Source organism: Semicossyphus pulcher, unplaced genomic scaffold (genome assembly GCF_022749685.1).
Source record: "Semicossyphus pulcher isolate SPU_LCO1_2020_fin unplaced genomic scaffold, fSemPul1.0.p SCAF_20, whole genome shotgun sequence".
In the NCBI taxonomy this organism is placed as follows: Eukaryota; Metazoa; Chordata; class Actinopteri; order Labriformes; family Labridae; genus Semicossyphus; species Semicossyphus pulcher.
Window position 1 is genome coordinate 18,036,302 of NW_027211694.1, and position 18,348 is coordinate 18,054,649.

Sequence of the window (18,348 nt, forward strand, 5' to 3'; positions counted from 1 at the left end):
ACTTGTGCTTCCTAAACGGACAGATTGATATCCCTGAAGTTTAACTGACTTGGTGTTATACTGTGACGATTAAGTGTTCCCTTATTTTTTTTGAGCAGTGTATTTTGAGTCACAGCAGTGTCAGCACTGAGTCTCTCTCTGAGACACTTTTAGCCCAGAGATTTTTGCTCTGATCACAGTTCAGTTTTTGTATTTCTGTTTTTGAAAGGGGTGGGGCTCCACTGAAGAAGGCCCCATTGTTGCTTATTTAATCCACAATATTTAAAGTTATCGGAAAAAATGCCAATTTATATTTGATCTTTTAATATTATTAATGACTCATGCTAACTGCAACAGTAATCCTGCCAACTGTTACGTATTTGCCTTTGTAGCACAACAAAACAGCTACTAATGCACAGCCAGACATTTTGGATGTTTCTGTTTGTAACACTGGAAATACTTTATTTTATTTATATTGAAGCACATTAAAGGACATTTGCAGTATTTCACATATAACACCATGCACACAAACTGCAGATGTCTACAAGCCTGGAACATTATTTATCTGTTGAAATATACCCATAATGCTCCTCTAATGTAACACTTCACTCTCTTACTCTCTTACATTTTCAGCAGTGTTCCACCATCTGTTACATTTCATTTCCTCTGCTGCTGCTGCTGTGACTCGAGCCACAGAGGCCTGACACTTTATCTACTCTAACAAACCACCATCTCACTTTACAGCTCATTTACATCCATTAGATGATGCGTGCAATGACCACAAAACTGCGAAACGGAAATAAGATGGATGCTGATAATCCACAAACCCGGACAACAAGCCTGTCATTAACCACACCTGAATATTTGCCAGAAATTCAGAGATTGTTGTTTAAATTCTGGATGGCTGTTAGGTTTATTGTCAGTACTTAGAAACATAAATATCATCATGTCATTGTATTTGCTGTTTGTGGTCTGCAGAAGCTGAAGGTGCTGTTTGCAGTGGGCAGTGATGGAGAGGTCAGCGAGCCGCTGGAGGTCACCGCTCTCACCTGTGACTCAGTGGAACAAGTCAAAGAGAAAATCCTGTCCACCTTCAAGGCCAAGTTTGGTTTCCCCTACAACACCGCACTCCGGGACGTTTGTATCGGTGAGAATCAGAACAGTGTGTTTTGTTTGACAAAATACTAATAATGATAAAGTTAAGGGATAAACTGACTCTACTGAAGTGTTATCTATGTAGATGTTGGCTGATATACCTTGTTCCTTTTTACCAAAAAGCTCCATTGTTGTCAAGCTATTAAAAACACATCAGTTAGCCACACAGATCTGGTGTTAACCTGGCGTTATAATTAGTTGCTATGTTTAAATAATCTGACAATCACTTACGAGGGGCCAACTTTTCCAACTTTACATTTCACAAACCATGGCAGAAACGACCCTGCTTGCTGTGTTCATCACTTTTTAGTGTCCTGTGAATTAATCACTTAAGTTGTCGTCTGTGTCATCTGTCTTGATTGTTTTGTCTGTTTTTGGTTGTGTTATCTCAATATAATTGTTTAGTCTAGTTGGCTGTGTTGTCTATATATTTTGTTGTGTTGTCTGTATTTGGTTGTGTTTCTTGTATTCGGTTGTGTTGTCCATATTTGGTTGTGTTGTCTGTGTTTGTTTGTATTGTCCGTATTTGCCTGTGTTGTCTGTATTTGTTTGTATTGTCTGTATTTGGCTGTGTTGTCTGTATTTGTTTGTATTGTCTGTATTTGTTTGTGTTGTCTGTATTTGGTTGTGTTGTCTGTATTTGGCTGTATTGTCTGTATTTGGCTGTATTGTCTGTATTTGGCTGTGTTGTCTGTATTTGGTTGTGTTGTCTGTATTTGGCTGTATTGTCTGTATTTGGCTGTGTTGTCTGTATTTGTTTGTATTGTCTGTATTTGTTTGTATTGTCTGTATTTGGTTGTGTTGTCTGTATTTGGTTGTGTTGTCTGTATTTGGCTGTGTTGTCTGTATTTGGTTGTGTTGTCTGTATTTGGTTGTATTGTCTGTATTTGGTTGTGTTGTCTGTATTTGGTTGTGTTGTCTGTATTTGGCTGTATTGTCTGTATTTGGTTGTGTTGTCTGTATTTGTTTGTATTGTCTGTATTTGGTTGTGTTGTCCATATTTGGTTGTGTTGTCTGTATTTGGTTGTGTTGTCCATATTTGGTTGTGTTGTCTGTATTTGGTTGTGTTGTCCATATTTGGTTGTGTTGTCTGTATTTGGTTGTATTGTCTGTATTTGGTTGTGTTGTCTGTATTTGGCTGTATTGTCTGTATTTGGTTGTGTTGTCTGTATTTGTTTGTATTGTCTGTATTTGGTTGTGTTGTCTGTATTTGGTTGTATTGTCTGTATTTGGTTGTGTTGTCTGTATTTGGCTGTATTGTCTGTATTTGGCTGTGTTGTCTGTATTTGTTTGTATTGTCTGTATTTGGTTGTGTTGTCTGTATTTGGTTGTGTTGTCTGTATTTGGTTGTGCCTTCGAAATGGGAGAGCCTTTGACCCGCCACTGTAACGCAGTTGGCCTTCAAATACGTCCTTCAAAGGATGTGGCCCCTGAATTGGAACACAGCTTATATTTGGATGTGTTGTCTTTATTTGGTTGTGTTGTCAGTATTTAGTTGTATTATCTGTATATGGTTTTCAAGTCTTCTTGGTCGTGCTGCACATGTGTTGTCAAATCAATAATGTGGGTTATTTTTGCTGGTGTTTTTTTGCTCTTTGCCTGTGCTTCCTTTGAATGCTGTGCGTTCAGCTCTCAGAGTATTGTACTGTCTTTTAAGAGAATTCACCATAACTTTCTTGTCACCAGAGTATGAGAAGGATGGCTCTTTTGTTCCTCTTGAGGAAGTGGATGCGAGCTCAGAGGTTATCGGAGAGGTGACGATGCTAAACACACTCAAGCACTACAAGGTGAGAAAAGAGAGTGTTAAATAATAGCTGGGTCACTGATAGAGGGCTCTGAACTTCGTACTTACATACTCTCATATAGAAAGTCATCAGGTGTTTCTGTCTGTGTCGTGTTGCTGTGTGGGCTGACTGCCTGTTCAACTCTCTCAGACCAACCACAGTCCCAGTCAACACAAGAACGGGGAGGCAGAAAAGTTGCCAGTTGACAGAATTCCCCTGTTGTCACTTTCAGTATTGTTGTTGTGTCCGCCTACAGACCAAAAAAAGTATACAGCTATTATCTTGTTGAAGCTGCCATATAAAATATGCATGGCAGGTGACAACAACTGGATTAAATGTCAAATTTAGACTCAACATTTCCTGAAGGCAACAACAGAATTGAATTTGGATCAACTGAGTGAATGAGAGCTGATGGGAAGCCCTGCTCGATCTCACTGTCATTGATGCTGATAAGAAAAATTAACATTTATATCAAAGAAGAAAATATCCTGCAAAAGGTTGCTATGGTCCCTGACCACATTTCAAATGTATGTTTTAGGTTTTAAAAGCAGGACTCTCTTGAGAATGAGACCACGTGTCACAATCAGATTACCTGTCTAAATAAAGGCTAAATTTTTTTTTTTTTAAATACATGAAAAAAAAGGTTCTTGAAAGCCAACTTTTCTTGCCCAGGTTCTTGCAACACCAAAGCAAACATCTGCAGGTTTCTGTGGCTGACTGTATGTGTACAGTTTGTAAAATGAAACCACAGACACTTTGAAAAGTCAAATCTAAAGGCTTTATTGCATAATCATATATAGCCATCTATTAGATGAAAGCCCTCTGAAACATTCAGGTGTGATTGTTTGCTTTCATCCCAGGCTTTTATAGTAACTTTGTCTTAAAGTTTGGTTAAAAACTGCCACAAAGCTTGTAAAATTAAAGAATATGTCATTTCTTTTCCTTTCTTTGTGTTGGTCTGTTCCTGTAGGTTCCTGATGGAGCAACTATTAAAGTGCTTTCTAGGAAAACTCATCCTCCTCTGAGCCCGCAGAAAAGTGTGAAGGGTGAGAGCAAAGACGTGAAATTGTTTACTCAACACACGCAAAACGTGTTGTAGCTCTTAAGAAGGTCAACACCACTCACATGTTTGTGCATTAATAGAAACAATGGAGCCAGGAGGGAGATTAGCTTAGCCTAGCATAAAGACTGGAAGCAGGGGCACACAGCTAGCCTGGCTCAGCCCATAGCTCAGAAATATGCCTCTCTATGCTCAGTTGTATCTTATTTATCAAATGTCAAGTATTTCTTTAATTTCACCGAGAGAAACACAGCAGGTGGTTGTTGTATAAAGAAAAAAGTATTTATAAAGCTATATGCTTTAGTTAGCTAGTTACATTTGGGTACCAATATTGGGTCTCTTCAGCTGGTACATACATTTTATACCAGCCATGACAACTGTTGAGCATGAAGGGTTTTTTTGGCCTTGGCATCAGTTAACATCTGGCAGAATTATCCCCAATTCAAGATCCTCTCTGTTTCTGAGCTTTCAACCACTCCTTACAGTCTTAATCAGCGAACCAAACCAGCTGAGATGTCATCATGTGTTCAAAACCGGATCTAGATTCAAGTAATAAGACTTGATAGGAGATTCAGAAGATCTTAAGATGCAGCTGAAAGCTCAGGAATATGAACATATATAGTATATTGACCTTGAGTTGACGTGTAAATTGTTAGGATGCATCATTTTCAGTATCAGCAGGTAAAACTTGAAAATTAAATATTAGATTTGATCATAAGATTACATATCTGCCAATACAGCAGCCTCTTCAGATTATCTAAACACTCTTGTACAGTAGGTGTTTGCATCTTTAAAAGGTCAAATAAAAACCAAAATGGTTTCACATGTAACCTGAATTGGAAGTTTGTTTTTTTTGCCCAGTGAATGTGTAAAAGATTTTGGTAAAAAAAGAAGATTAAGTAGATTATATATACAAATATATTTCTATCTGCTATCTGCCAAAATAAGGTTGAAGGGGGTGCTAGTAGCTCAGTTGGTAGAGCAGGTGGCACATGTACAGAGGCTACAGTCCTCGACACGCCGATCACAGCCTCGACTCGCAGTTTGCCAATCATGTGGTGCATGTCATCACTGCTCTCTACTCCCCACATTTCCTGTCTCTCTTCAGCTGACTTGTATAAAAAAGGCAAAAGTCAAAAAATAATCTTTAAAAGAAAAAATAATAAGGTTGAAAACATCAGCATATTGGTCAAAAATGAATACCTTGCATCAGTAGATGACTGTTTTTTTTAGAAACATTAAACAGATAAGCTAGCATCCTCCCGTCAAAGTGAAAGTAGCAACACTGGCAGTGTGACTTTTCTTCTTATTGCTGTACCTGCACTGTAGCCTCTGTGGTTTCCTTTGTTGCACATCATATCATTAAATCCATAACCATCAAACCAACCACTGAATGGCAGTGTAGTAAGTTTATTATTTCTGCTAATCATCACTTATTTTTTATTTTTTGTCCCTAAAGACGATGAGAACTTCTCTGGAAAATACTTCCACTTGGTAAGAGGCAGTTTGTTTATTTTGCTGAGACAGGAACATTTTCATCACCAGCCACATTTGTGCACATCACTTAATATTGTAACAGAACTGTGGGTGACTAATTTATAGTTTTTTCATGGTTCTTTTCTGCAGATTGATCCAGATGTAGACACGGATCAAAGGAAGAACCCAGAGAGGAAGAAGTTAAAACTGAAGGAAGTGCACCTCACTAAGCTGCTCTCCACCAAGGCAAGAGGAACCAGTCAGAAAGCCTGTTTGTTACTTACCAGCAGAACTGATACCATGCCTATACCATGGGTCATGGTTTAGGGTACTCTAAGGCTGATGAAAACGGTCAACTTCCTCTGTGTCTGGACGGAAGGCACGATATTGATCTCTAAATCTGAAACTTGATATGTCTTATGCTGCCCAATACCTTCAACTGCTTTTAAAACCTGCCACAGCCCTGTTGTTCCTCATTATATTTTCACGTTACCAAGGCAACACACTGGTTTTGTGGACAGCTTTGAAAGGGCAACAGGAAATGACATTTCCACATCTGTTCTTTCTCTTCAAGGTGGCAGTGCATTCGTTTGTGGAGAACCTGTTTAGATCTATCTGGGGGATGTCGCACTGCAGAGCACCACATGCTGTCAAATACTTCTTCGACTTCCTGGACGCTCAGGCGGACAACATTAAGATCACTGACCCAGATGTTCTGCACATCTGGAAGACCAACAGGTAACAGGAGGACAGATACAAAACAGATCAGAACAAATAACATTCAGTGACATAAAAGGCCTCAACATTTTTAAACCTGTTTTTCTGTCTTGGTAATCGTCATCCTGTCACAGTTTGCCTCTCCGCTTCTGGATCAACATCCTGAAAAACCCACATTTTGTCTTTGACATGGAGAGTACTCCAAATTTGGACGGCTGCCTGTCGGTCATCGCTCAGGCCTTCATGGACTCTTTTTCTCTGAGTGAGACACAACTGGGGAAGGTAACGTCTCCAAATGCAAATTTAAATGCCAAAGAAAAAAAATTGAGTGACATAATACCTTAAATCTGTTCCAGCATGCTCCAACCAACAAGCTCCTCTATGCCAAGGACATTCCCAAGTTCAAACAGGAAGTGAAGGCGTACTACAAGCAGATCAGAGACCAGCCACCAATCACAGACTCAGAATTCAAAGACTTCCTGCTGGAGGAGTCAAAGGTAATGTCCATTTCAAGACAAGGTATTTAAAAAGATGCCTGAGGACCAGTAGTGACTGGATGACTGTCTTTTGTTTCAGAAACATGAAAACGAGTTCAACGAAGCTGCCGCCCTCAGAGAGCTCTACAAGTTCATCCAGCAATACTTCACAGAGGTCAGTTCTTTACATCTCAAAACTAGCTCAACACATGGTGCTGCTGTGTAATGGTCATGTTTAGTTTGCATAAGATATCATAGATCATAAGATATGAAAGATGTTTTTGTGTGTGATTTCTGCTTCATGAGCATAATAACTGTTCGCAGCTTCCCCACCTTTCCATTGCTTCTCCCTGTAATAACACATCACACTTCTGGCATGTTGACACCACCAACAGTGACTTCATTTGTGAAACCAGCAGTTGCATGTGTGTGTAGAGGAAATGAGATTTAGGCCTTCTGATTTCCCTTCGCTTCCTCTATCAGGCTGTTGTTTCCTGTTCTTGTGCACACTGCACAGGCTTTATATGAACACAGTGGGAATTTGATTTGATTCATGTACAAAAAGATATCTAGGGTTAATCCTAGTATTTGCCAACCATGGCTTTGTTTTAACATATTGTGGCAAATGGCTGCAACAGATTCGGAATTGCTCCAGTAGATTGCTCCAGTAGATTGCTCCAGCTATCGGTTTGTGCACTGAAAGTGTTTGGTTTTGCCACTGACAGGCTTAGGTCGTTATTCTAAGGGCATAGAGTTTTTTGCTGGTAATAAAACAGACTGAAATAAATTCTGATTACTCTTTATGACCTACAAGAGCAAACCAGATCATCAGCGACAAGATTGATAATTTCTATATAGTTATTTTTAATGCCTGAAACTGCTGGCGGGAGGTCGGTGTCAGACGAAGTGGCTAGCTGCACGCTGCTTTTGTTAGCATTTTCCAGGGCAAAAATGCTCGTGATACATATGACTGTTAAGGAAAGCAGAATGAGATTTTTTGTTTAAAAAATGGGCCCCTCCTCCTGGGCTCTTCGTCAAAAGAAGCTCACTCTGGCTGTGTTCGAAATGCCGTGCTATATACTACATGCTATATACTGCATACTGCGTTGGGTGGTAGTATGTAGTATGGAGGAGCTTTTCAAATTCATTTTGCAGTATGCTACGCCAGGTGGAAGTAAACAAAACCGCCGCTTCTTTATCTATTGAGCCCCCTTCTGCTGCTGCTGTCCGTCATTTCCACATTCCAGCTCTTTGCATTGTGGGATACCGTAGGCGAGGTTGGTCCGATGCATACTGGAGATTTTCCCCAAATCAGTACGACATCCGGGAATTTTTGGCACACTGCACATTTTGCTTTTGTTTGCATACTGCATACTACATACTTAATTTTGATACGTATACAAATTAATACGTACTGCTAGTATAGTATGGCATTTCGAACACAGTATCTCACTCTCCTGCGAGAACAGGCCCACTCCGCCGAGCTAACACCAACAGCCTCACGGTTACCTTTGTGCTAGCATGATAACCGCCGGTCACCGTTGCGCTCGTTTGCTTAACCACCAGTTAGCTTGTCCTACCCGATTTGAGGCACCTATCTGTCCAACAGAAAGAAGGCCAACTCTGCATCGCTCTTTCGCAATGTTTGCCCGTCTGAATGGGGCTAGTTGCTAATTTGCACCACACCCACACTCACTTATACACGCCCCTCCTGAAAATGTCCCGTGCAAAGCAAAACAACAGAATAGATGCAGAGGGAAGGGTCTCACAACACACATATATAGAGGCCCATAAGTGATTATTTATATCATATTTGTAAAAGTCTATATTTTATTTTTCTAGGTAAATCCTACTTATTATACCTTTAAGCATATACAGGACAAAATCAGCAAAGAGATAAGATGTACAGCTTTGTCCACATGGGGCGCTAAAATCAACACAAACCGAAAGTTCCTCACAGTAGCTTTAAGAAGTAAGACCCTTTTTAACAACAGCAACTCCTGTGTTCTGCAGGGTGAAATGACTGTTCCTTTTAGGAGAGCAATGTAAGAGATGTTTTTAAGGTTGAAAAAAGGAACATACCTCTGTAAGGATCCTTCTGTAATGTTGTCAGACACTTTGTAACATTTTGAGCCTGTCAGTGGCTAAATCAAGCTAATAAACGTTCTTTAATCAGGCATAGAGATTAAATTGCAGTCATTGCTCTTTCTGTTGCTGCTGGAGCTATTTCCAATCTACCAATTAGTCCTTTAGACCCTAAAATATTTCAAAAATAAGCGCTGAGCATTAAAATATTGGAGTCCCTGCTTTGTAGCACGACTAATGAGGCCGATACTAAGTCTCTACAGAAAATTCCTAAGATCATACAGCTTCACAAACAAGTCGAGATTAGCAAATAGAGTGGTTTTATATAAATGACTTATTATATAAATACATGTAGCTCAGGGGTTTTTTGTTTGTTGTTGGGAGTGTTCAACCAGAACAGGACACTGGTTAAGTGGTTAACTGTGGGTGTGCATGACAGAAACTGAAACTTCCAGTTAAGGTGTGCTGTGAATGCAGCTCACACCCTCTCGCAGAATTTTGACTTGATTCTAGGAAAAAGACTTTATCACTGCTGTAAAATGTCCTAAAAAAAAGCTAATCCGGGTAATTGTGCCTTTTCATCAGATCAAAGAGAAGTTGGACCAAAATGGAGCTCCTGCCGAGCTGATGGAGCGGCTACATCATGTGAAAAACTTGTTTGATGGACTAAAAAGCTGCTCTTGGAACTGAGCTGCCTCCTTTTGCTCAAATTAATGAACTATGAAAGACACAGTACGAGGAAGGGTTACAAAGCCGTCGGGAGAGGATTGAGTAGTACAGCATGCAACTCCACAAGGTGAAGAGGAACTGACGAGGCGCTGAAAGGAGCTGCTGACCATGTTGGTGACTTCATGAGTCAGTGGGGAGTTTTGTGTCTGCAGATCTCAGGGTTTCCTGCACTGATGTGACAAAGTCTGTTAGAAATTCTGAATCCTTGGTTTTAAATAGCCAACTTTGAGGATACTGAAGAGTGGCACATATCATCTGTAAGTAACTTATATTAAAGGACACTTTAACTGGAAAGACATCTTCTATACTACAGCTTCACTGTGAAAAAACTACTGTGAACAAATGTGTTGTACAACAATTCTGACTGCTCTGACTCAAGGTCACACACACAAAGACACGGGGAAAAAAGATCTTTATTTTTAAATACAATTCAAGTACGACAAAAGTCTGTATCAACATTGTGCAATTTGTATCAACTGTAAAAAAACAAAAAAAAACTTTTTTCCAGAGTGGTTCAAGAGAAAAAAATGTGTAAACAAACATCAATACAAAATCAAACCCTGAGGAAGTCATGTAAAAGTTCAAAAAGGTGCTGCAGCATTTCAGCTTAAAAAAATCCATTTACATTGCAACACTGCTCTCACTCTGCTAGCGTCCTGGATGTGACAAAAACACCATCTCACTCTGGGTTCGGAAAGTGTGGGGGGTGTCAGAGGTCAGGTTGGGGAGTTGGGTCCCGATCCCTCGGCACCAGAGACCCTAGCTCCTCCAGCTGTTGCTGCTGAGCGCTTTCCAGGTCCTCCAGCCTCCGACGGAGCAGAGACAGCTCCCTCTGATGCTGCTGCTCCTCCTGCAGCGCAGAAGGGAATGTTGACAATGTTATTAGTTACACTGAAACTACCGCTATCACCACATTGCAATCAAATTGACTAACACTCATTTCCTGGACACTTGCCCGACCCTTAAACCTAAAAGACGTGCAGAACACTTTTCTCCCCCTTCCGGAGGTGAGAATAATCACACAAACACTGTTGATGCTTTCTGATGCCATTTCCTGCCCATCACATTTTAGCTCTTATTAACACAGAAAGACTACACCAGCGGTTGTCTGTTTCTCCCTGAGTGATCCCTCTTTATAGACTTGAAACCCTCCTGAAGGCCGAGTCATTTTCTGCAGAATCATACACTTTTCCTGGACAGCACTAAGATTTTCCACCAGTCTCATAGATGCTGTAGCCTACTCCATAGCTGCGTTTGCTTCCCTGTTCAGCTCAAACAACACCACCGAATTTAAACACTCTAGTACACTGCAAACTACAAAAGCATTTACCTGGCAATGATAGGCATAATCAGCAATATGTGACTAGAATCTTCGTGTCACTTGCATTTTTTTTGCCCAAAATGAGTAAACATAGTGCTGTCCCAATTGCATGAGTAATAAATGCCCCCCCCCTACCCACAAACACACATGCAATACAGGTCTCACTCAGACATTTTCACTTCCTGCTTCCTGTGTATTCATTCACACTTCAATAAGGGTTTCTTGTTGGTTCCACTGTGGTGAAAGCTTCAAGATTTTGTAAGCTGTTATCAGAAAGTGTGTTTGGGGGAGACACCATTAGTACTACCATTAGTCAACTGCTGTCATCAGGGTTATAAGATATTTGATTCCACCAGCATGGCTAAAACTGACGAATGGTTTTTACTTAAAATGTCAAAACTAACAACCCAGAAAGAAAGTGGTGTTTGAAGAGAAAGTGAGAGGTTTCACATCCTCACAACACTTATTGTTGCTGCATCGCATGCTGTTCTATTTCCTGTGAGTGCAAAGAATGCCATTCGTGCCTCTTCGGGGCCTTTCTCAAACTACTCCCTACACCCTGCGCATTTCCACTCCGTTTGTGCACTCGCGTGGAGGCTCCGCCACATTGAGTGCTGTCCAAAACCTCGGCCCCTGGCGTTGGTTTTGTATAATCCTCTTCGGAAAATTGATCAGTGCAGACGTATAAATTGTAAATAGACTGTACTTGTATAGCGCTTTGCGTCCACTCAAAGGCATTAACACTACATGTCACATTCATCCATTCACACACACATTCATACACTGATGGCAGAGGCTGCTACGTAAAGTCCCCACTGTGAACGGCGTTTCCATAATATAATATTTTCTTTTGTTAGTTGTCTCTTCTACAAACTGCTGACACAAACAGCCGATCTGATACCGTACACTGCAGGCGTAGTAACACGTATGTGTTGCGGTCCACACAAAGTAGTGCCAAATAAAGAGGTGTTCTAACTGAAAAGTTAAACGCGGTGAATTATCGAAATATAGCGTATAGCTCTGTGCTGTATTTAATCCCTTCACCTAAACAAAGGGTGCTCCGTTCAGCTGTGAGAATGATGTCAAACAGAGCGTAAGGGAAGGGTCCGGTTAGAGAAAGGCCGTTCACTGTAGCTCTTTGCTCCATTCAACTCTCTGAACTGTAAAACAAACATCATAAGGAAAGTTGTATTCACTGCTAGTTTTGCTTACTGGTATGTTGGATAACGGCCCCTCAGACCCGAGGAGGAGGAAGGTGGAGGGTGAGGAGTTCAGAAAGGCGGGGCCGGCACTGAAGGGACCCTGGCCGCCCAACAGGAGACGTCGAAACTCGTTGTGTCGCCGCTGCAGCTCCTTTAACCGTCGTCTGAGCTGAGCTTGCTCCTCTGAGAAAGATGAACGTCTGTGCAAAGATGAAAAAATAAAATCACGTTAGGTTCGAGGGGGTTTCGAACTGCTGATCAGATTGGATCACTTTAATTGACTGGTGTTAACTTATTTTGTATGATTGTTGATTTTGTATGCGTAACTTCTAATACTATGAAAGACAAAAATGTTCCAGGTTTTATAAAATTAAAGATTTGCTGTTAACTTTTTGGCTACTGCAGCTTCCAGTTCCAGCTCCTCTATCTTGGCCTCCAGCAGCTGAATCTTATCCTTCAGTCTCTTGTCTTTGTTCTCTGTCAGCGTTTTCCTCTGTAACACACACACACACACACACACACACACACACACACACACACACACACACACACACACACACACACACACACACACACACACACACACACACACACACGATGTCAGCAGGTTCCAGAAGGGGAAAAAAAAGGTGTCTCCTAAGTCAATTTCAGTGTCACAAAGTGAAGTCTTATTTTGCTAGCATTGCAAGAATTTTGTCAGTAATTCAGATTAGGCTGCTCAGTATGATGATTTGACTATTCTGTGTTGTTCATCAGCCTACATGAGTCATGTTTTATCAGAAATCACACTTGAATCTATATTTGATAACACAGGAAGTCGTGTGCTGCAGCAGTACCTTTTTCTGGGCCACCGCTGCCCTCTGCAGTTTGTCTTTGATCTGAGAATATTTCTCCTGCAGCTTGTGCTTTTCCTCCAACCACTCCACCTGACGGTCCTCCACCATCCTGCAGACGGAACCAGGCACGGAAGACAAGAGTAGAGTGTTGTGAAATGAGAGTTGCGTTTGGTGCTTTTTAAGTTTAGCTGAGACAGAGCAGCAGGTGTACCTCTCTGCCTCGTGTTGGCTCCTCTCAGCCTGTCCTCGGGTCGTCCTGAGCTCCTCTCTGACTCTGTCCAGGGTTTCGTTCAGTTGCTGGTTCTTCTCCATCAGGTCACTTTCAGAGCGAGACAGAGTCCCCAGCTGGACACCCTGTTCCTGGTTCTGCTGTTGGAATCGAACAAACAAAAATCGCATTTATTCCAGGCATACAGACTCACTTGGGTTTGTTTTGTGGCATGCTGACTGCAGGGCAAACAAGTGTATGTGATGTAGCTGAAGTTGAGTTACCTGCTGTAGATCAGCAATCTCTGCTTTCTGTCTCTCTTGTTCTGCAAGCTGTGAGCTTTGCTGCTGTAGTTTGGTTCTGTAAGACACAAGACAGTTTGATTAATGACAGCACTGGATTTACCTAGACATAGCAAAAACAAATAGAAGCTCATTCATGTAATTATTTCCCTCTTTTTTGTTTTGCACAAATCCGGATGACACACTTTGTGCCGTTAGTTTCACTCAATTAAAAATTGGTTTTAAAAAGTCAGGAAAGTCCTCTCAACCTTGAAGGCTCGCAGGTGGCCACAAAATGTTTCTATGGGGACTGAAACCAATCACAGGTCACTGTGGTTGCTGTATGCCGTGCATAATCTCACAATCTTGTTTCCTTTCTGAATCTGAATGTGTTTCACAAAACACGTTTTGGCCTCTAGCTGTGTTTTTATTTGTATTTAAAAAGATAACTGAACCTATGAAGAGACACACAATCAACAGTCATTAAAAAGCTGACCGGAGGTTTTGGAGTTCCCTGCGTGCCGACTCTTCTCCCTGTTTGGTGCTACGAAGGCGTTCCTCCCACTCCTCCTTGTGGGCGATGCCTGCAGCGTCATGCAGCGCCCTCTGCTGTTCCAGACCAGCAAGACGGTTCTCCAACTCCAACCTAACAACATTAAAAAACAGAAAATCATATCAGATTACAAATACACTACCTAGAATGATCATTTAAATCTTTTTTCTAAATTACAACACATCTACAATTCAAGTGAAATCAGCTATATAAATAAAACAAAAGGTGATCCTCACTTTTCCTCGTGCAATGTGGCAGTTTTGCAGAACTCCTCCTCACGGGCAGCCTGCACCTTCCTGACTATTTCCCTTTCTTTTTCCAACAGAAGTTCCTTGTGTCGCTCCATGGCTGCCTGCAACACTTCAACATCTGTTTGCAGATCTGAGACACACAAGGGGGAAATCAGGTTCATGCATACATGAAGCCTATAATCTGTGCTTCTGGATGTGTAGGACTAGACAAGTTGATTCATTGTTTTGTTAAATAAAAAATACATGCTTTCAGAATATAAAAAGGTGACAGAGCATCCATCTATTGACTGAATTATTAATCAAAGGAGAGTGAGAGGGAGAAAATATACAAGGACAAGTAGAAAGCCAAGAGCTTGTAGACAGAGAGAGAGAGAGTGAGTGTTTGTGTGTGTGTGTCACACCGTCAATCTGTCCCTGCAGTGCATCTTTCTCCCTGTCTAACTCCCCTTTCGAGCGTGTACACTCCAGTTTGATGTTGGCCACCTCCAGTTTATGTGAATGCTGCAGACTATCAATCTGAGAATGAGAAAAATCCATAAATTAGATCATTTATCTTATGTACAAACTTCAAACCGCATGAATATAGTGAGAAATAACATCCATAAAGTTCTCGCCAAATATAACCAGGTCTGACCAATTCATAACCTCAAAACACATGTTAATTACTGTTGACCAGGATAACCTTTTCACCTGGTATGGAAACACATAATGCTCAGTGATGACTGGAATGGTACGATGGTTGATAAACGAGAAGCGTACCTGTGCGCTGAGGGAGTTGACCTCTCTCTCAGCTTTGTGCAGGCGTCCTGTGAGCTGGCTGTTCTGCTCGTTGCTCAGCTTTAACTCGCTTTCCATCCGATCCAGCTGCAGACGCAACGACTGACGCTCCGCCTGTCACACCGGCAACCGATAAGATCAAATAATCACCCAAATAATTGTTTGCCTGTTAAACTTAAAGCCAAATAAGTAAGTTTTGTAATTGCTGCAGCAAAAAAACAAAACTAAGTACAAGTACTATTTAACTCTAATCCTGCTGCTGCTCTCACCTCCAGCGACTTCACTGCAGTCTGAGACTCCGCCATCTGTCTGATTTGGATGCGTCGAACACTCTCCGCCTGCTGGCCTGAGTTTTCTTTCTGCGCGTGGAGCTCACCCACCTCCGCCTCCAGGCCCTTCAGCCGCAGGTGGAGCTGGGCCTTCTCTCTCAGCAGAACCTCCACACGTTTCCCATCACGCAGTGGGTCTGAACTCTGGTACTGAGCCACCATGTCCTCCCGATCCCTCTCCAGGCGAGAGATCTGACAACAGGAAGGGGCATATTTAGATTTATATCTACACCACTATAGTAGAATTCCATTGATAAGCAACCAAAATGCTGACCAACCAAACAACAAAGCTACCTCTGCTTCATAGCGAATCTTCCTCTCCTCCAGCACACGAGCGTGTTCCTCTCTCTGGTGCTCAAACTGGGTCTTGAGAAAGGTAAACTCGTACCGTAGCTTGTTGTACAAGGTCCTGTACTCCTCTGTCTCCTACAAAGAAGCACAAGTACACAGTGAGAGAGGGGGAGCAATCAAGCAGACAAAATGGAAATGAGATACATCCCTCTTGAAAGCAGAGACATTCAAATGATTTTCAAAAAGGCAATCAACGCTCATCTCTTGACCGTTGCTACGGACTCAAAGTCACAGTTGCTAACGCCAACTAAAGAGCAGGAGCCAAAAAAAGAGATTGTACCATAATTTCCTTCACCAGTAGAATTAGCAAACTGTTTATTCATTTAGATCATGAACAAGAAATGTCATACAGTGACAGTCTCAACTACTGCAGTCAGAAAATGTATTAATAATAATAATACAGAAATAGGAAACTGACTGACCTCCTCCAGTTTATTGAATCTCTCTCTGACTGGAACCTCCATCTCCTGCTGCACCTGAGCTCTGAGCAACTCCAGCCGCTGAGGGGTCATCACCTGCTCGACACACACACCCACAAACACAAATATGTGTCTTGAAATCTCAGACACAACAGAAACAAGAGTTGTCCAAAAATCTCCAATTACAAAAATAGTTTATTAAGACATAATAAGTAGGATTGAGCATTGCTCTCGATTACACAGATCCCCATTATTGTTCACTCTTTATGTCACTCAACCATAGCTGCTCCCTCTCTTGCTTGCTTTGCAGTACTGGGTGCAAAATCAATACTTTTGACAACCCTACCAGAAACCATAGCGTCCTTTTGTTTTGATCATTGAAAGTAGCCGTCAACCTCTTTGGTACATCAAAAAGCAAATAATCAATCAAACGAGTCTCATTTTAGGAGATTTTGGTTAACCTGCATTCGAAGCTTCTCCATTTCCCTGGTTTTGTCCAGCAGTTCTCCTCTGAGCTCAGCCAACAGCAGCTGCAGTTTCTCCTGCTGAGCCTGTTTGTCGCTCAGCAGACGCTTCAGTTCACCTTGCGCCCGGGTATACTCATCCTGCAGGCTACAAAATAAAGATACTGGGGCTGAGACTGAGTACAGTGACATACCAATTGAACCACAGAGAAAATTCTGAAGAATGATTAAAAACAGAATATTTTCTCCAAGGTTTTATATTTACTATTCTGCCTCCGAATTCATACAAAACATAAAACAAAAGTCAACAGTTTTCTTGAAGCACATCTAGCTGTACCTCAAGTGTTCAGCCTTCAGTGTCCGATAGTTGGTCCGGTGGTTTTCACACTTCATTCTCTCATCGATTAGCAGCTTCTGCAGCTCCAGCTCTGCTCCACCCAACCCAGCAGACAACCCCAGTATGGCAGCAGACCTCCCTATCCCAGGCTCCAGGTTTGGGACGAGAGGGGCCGGCTGGCCTAGGGCTGAGAAGGTCATCTCACCTATGCAGGAAAGGACCTGAAACAGCGGTAGATAAAGAAAAGCAGGGTAAAACAAGCAAATGAACAGACTCTGTGTCTGAAACAGAATAAGGTTTGTCGAATAGCCCTCTGTCTTTTAACAGTGGGAGAGACCTGTACTCTCTCTCTATAAGTAGGGAAAGAAGCTTTAAGAGGGCAAAAATTAGGCCTGGCTTTGTTGTCAGTTAGTTACCATGGTGGCTTTGAGAAGAGTCCCACAGCTACTAATCACAAATCACAACCATTTAGCAGTCAGAGCCTCTGAATCAGTCTCAAGTGATTCGTTAGCTCGTGTCCCTGGCTGCTTGGTCAGTGATTGCAGCTACACTTTAACCACTTAAAAACAGACAACCTATCTGTATTTGAGACAATTTTAAGACCAATGTCACATACATAATTCCATTTCGACATTATTATCACTGTACACATGGTTTTAGGCAGACAGAATAGCAAGGTGAAATGAAATGAAAGCAGATAATCTAACTGAATTTGCTGTGGATGAGGTTTGTTGACATCAGGCTCCCTTCAAGTATCATATCGTAGACGTTACCCTATACTGGTGACACACACAAAGTACAACCTGAGGGCCAGCAAGTGTGATAGCAAATCATAATACCATTATATAGACAGTGAATTTTGCATAACTCAGAAGGTAACACAAACTGACGGCCGAATTTGTCCAAAGCATTGAGTTGTTTTCAAATATCGCGCTCTATGTCCCGCGATTTATTATGCTAACTAGCATGCTAACTTCAAGCTAGCCACTCTAATGCGTCCGTTATCGGACACATCCTGCTTTACTTGAAAAGTCAGGGAAACAGACAACGAAAAAGCCACCATGCGCATAATTTAGACAGGTGTTCAAAAAACCCAAATTATTAGTCACTTTATTAAGTAGAGCATTTTGAGCAACTTCACACAACAAGCTTATAGGCTCACCAATACGCTACCTTTAACAGCAACCACAGTTGGTCAACGTTAGCATGGCTAAGGTTATGAACAACCCGACGTACATTTGGGCTTCAAACAACGAATTGCGGACATACCATATTGTAAAATTAAATTATCATTAACTTTACAGAACTTTGCATCCACTTACCTCTTGTTGAACTTGGACTGTTTAATTCTCTGCTTGCTATTTGCGTTGCTAGTAAGCGCTAGCTAGCTCATCTGTAAACTACAAACTGTGGGATCATGGGAAAAATTTCCCAAAGTGCACTTTGCACGTTCAAGAAGATCACTGTGCAACTTGATGAGGCGTAAGTTGCTTAATTATTCATCACATTCACATTAGAAAACGTCACATTTTCCAATATAGTAACTTGATATATGAGG

The 18,348-nt window shown here is 41.5% G+C and overlaps 2 protein-coding genes across 3 annotated transcripts in view; one reads left to right on the forward strand and one right to left on the reverse strand.

Moving 5' to 3' along the window:
* The window catches only part of plxnc1 (plexin C1), a 32,921-nt gene extending 22,896 nt beyond the window's left edge, over nt 1-10,025 (forward strand). Inside the window, exons 22-31 of the mRNA XM_069670787.1 lie at nt 958-1,126; nt 2,821-2,921; nt 3,889-3,964; nt 5,438-5,472; nt 5,605-5,700; nt 6,029-6,192; nt 6,306-6,453; nt 6,528-6,668; nt 6,748-6,822; nt 9,318-10,025. Of these exons, the coding sequence (XP_069526888.1) occupies nt 958-1,126; nt 2,821-2,921; nt 3,889-3,964; nt 5,438-5,472; nt 5,605-5,700; nt 6,029-6,192; nt 6,306-6,453; nt 6,528-6,668; nt 6,748-6,822; nt 9,318-9,422 (1,110 nt within the window). The 3' untranslated portion in view covers nt 9,423-10,025. The remainder of the gene's footprint in view (nt 1-957; nt 1,127-2,820; nt 2,922-3,888; nt 3,965-5,437; nt 5,473-5,604; nt 5,701-6,028; nt 6,193-6,305; nt 6,454-6,527; nt 6,669-6,747; nt 6,823-9,317) is intronic.
* cep83 (centrosomal protein 83) lies at nt 9,870-18,185 on the reverse strand. Of its 2 annotated transcripts, none has more exons than XM_069670786.1 (16): nt 18,113-18,185; nt 16,791-17,011; nt 16,451-16,601; nt 15,993-16,085; nt 15,514-15,645; nt 15,160-15,411; nt 14,873-15,004; nt 14,515-14,629; nt 14,099-14,243; nt 13,806-13,955; nt 13,313-13,388; nt 13,032-13,186; nt 12,821-12,929; nt 12,374-12,477; nt 11,995-12,184; nt 9,870-10,311 (listed from the first exon to the last, which is right to left on the reverse strand). In XM_069670786.1, exons 2-16 carry the CDS (start codon nt 16,988-16,990, stop codon nt 10,171-10,173), a joined length of 2,145 nt encoding a protein of 714 aa, XP_069526887.1. In that variant the 5' UTR covers nt 16,991-17,011; nt 18,113-18,185; the 3' UTR covers nt 9,870-10,170. The 2 variants fall into 2 exon arrangements, with proteins under 2 accessions (XP_069526887.1, XP_069526886.1); XM_069670785.1 differs by having other exon boundaries at nt 13,032-13,189.
* Between the last annotated feature and the right edge of the window lie 163 nt (nt 18,186-18,348).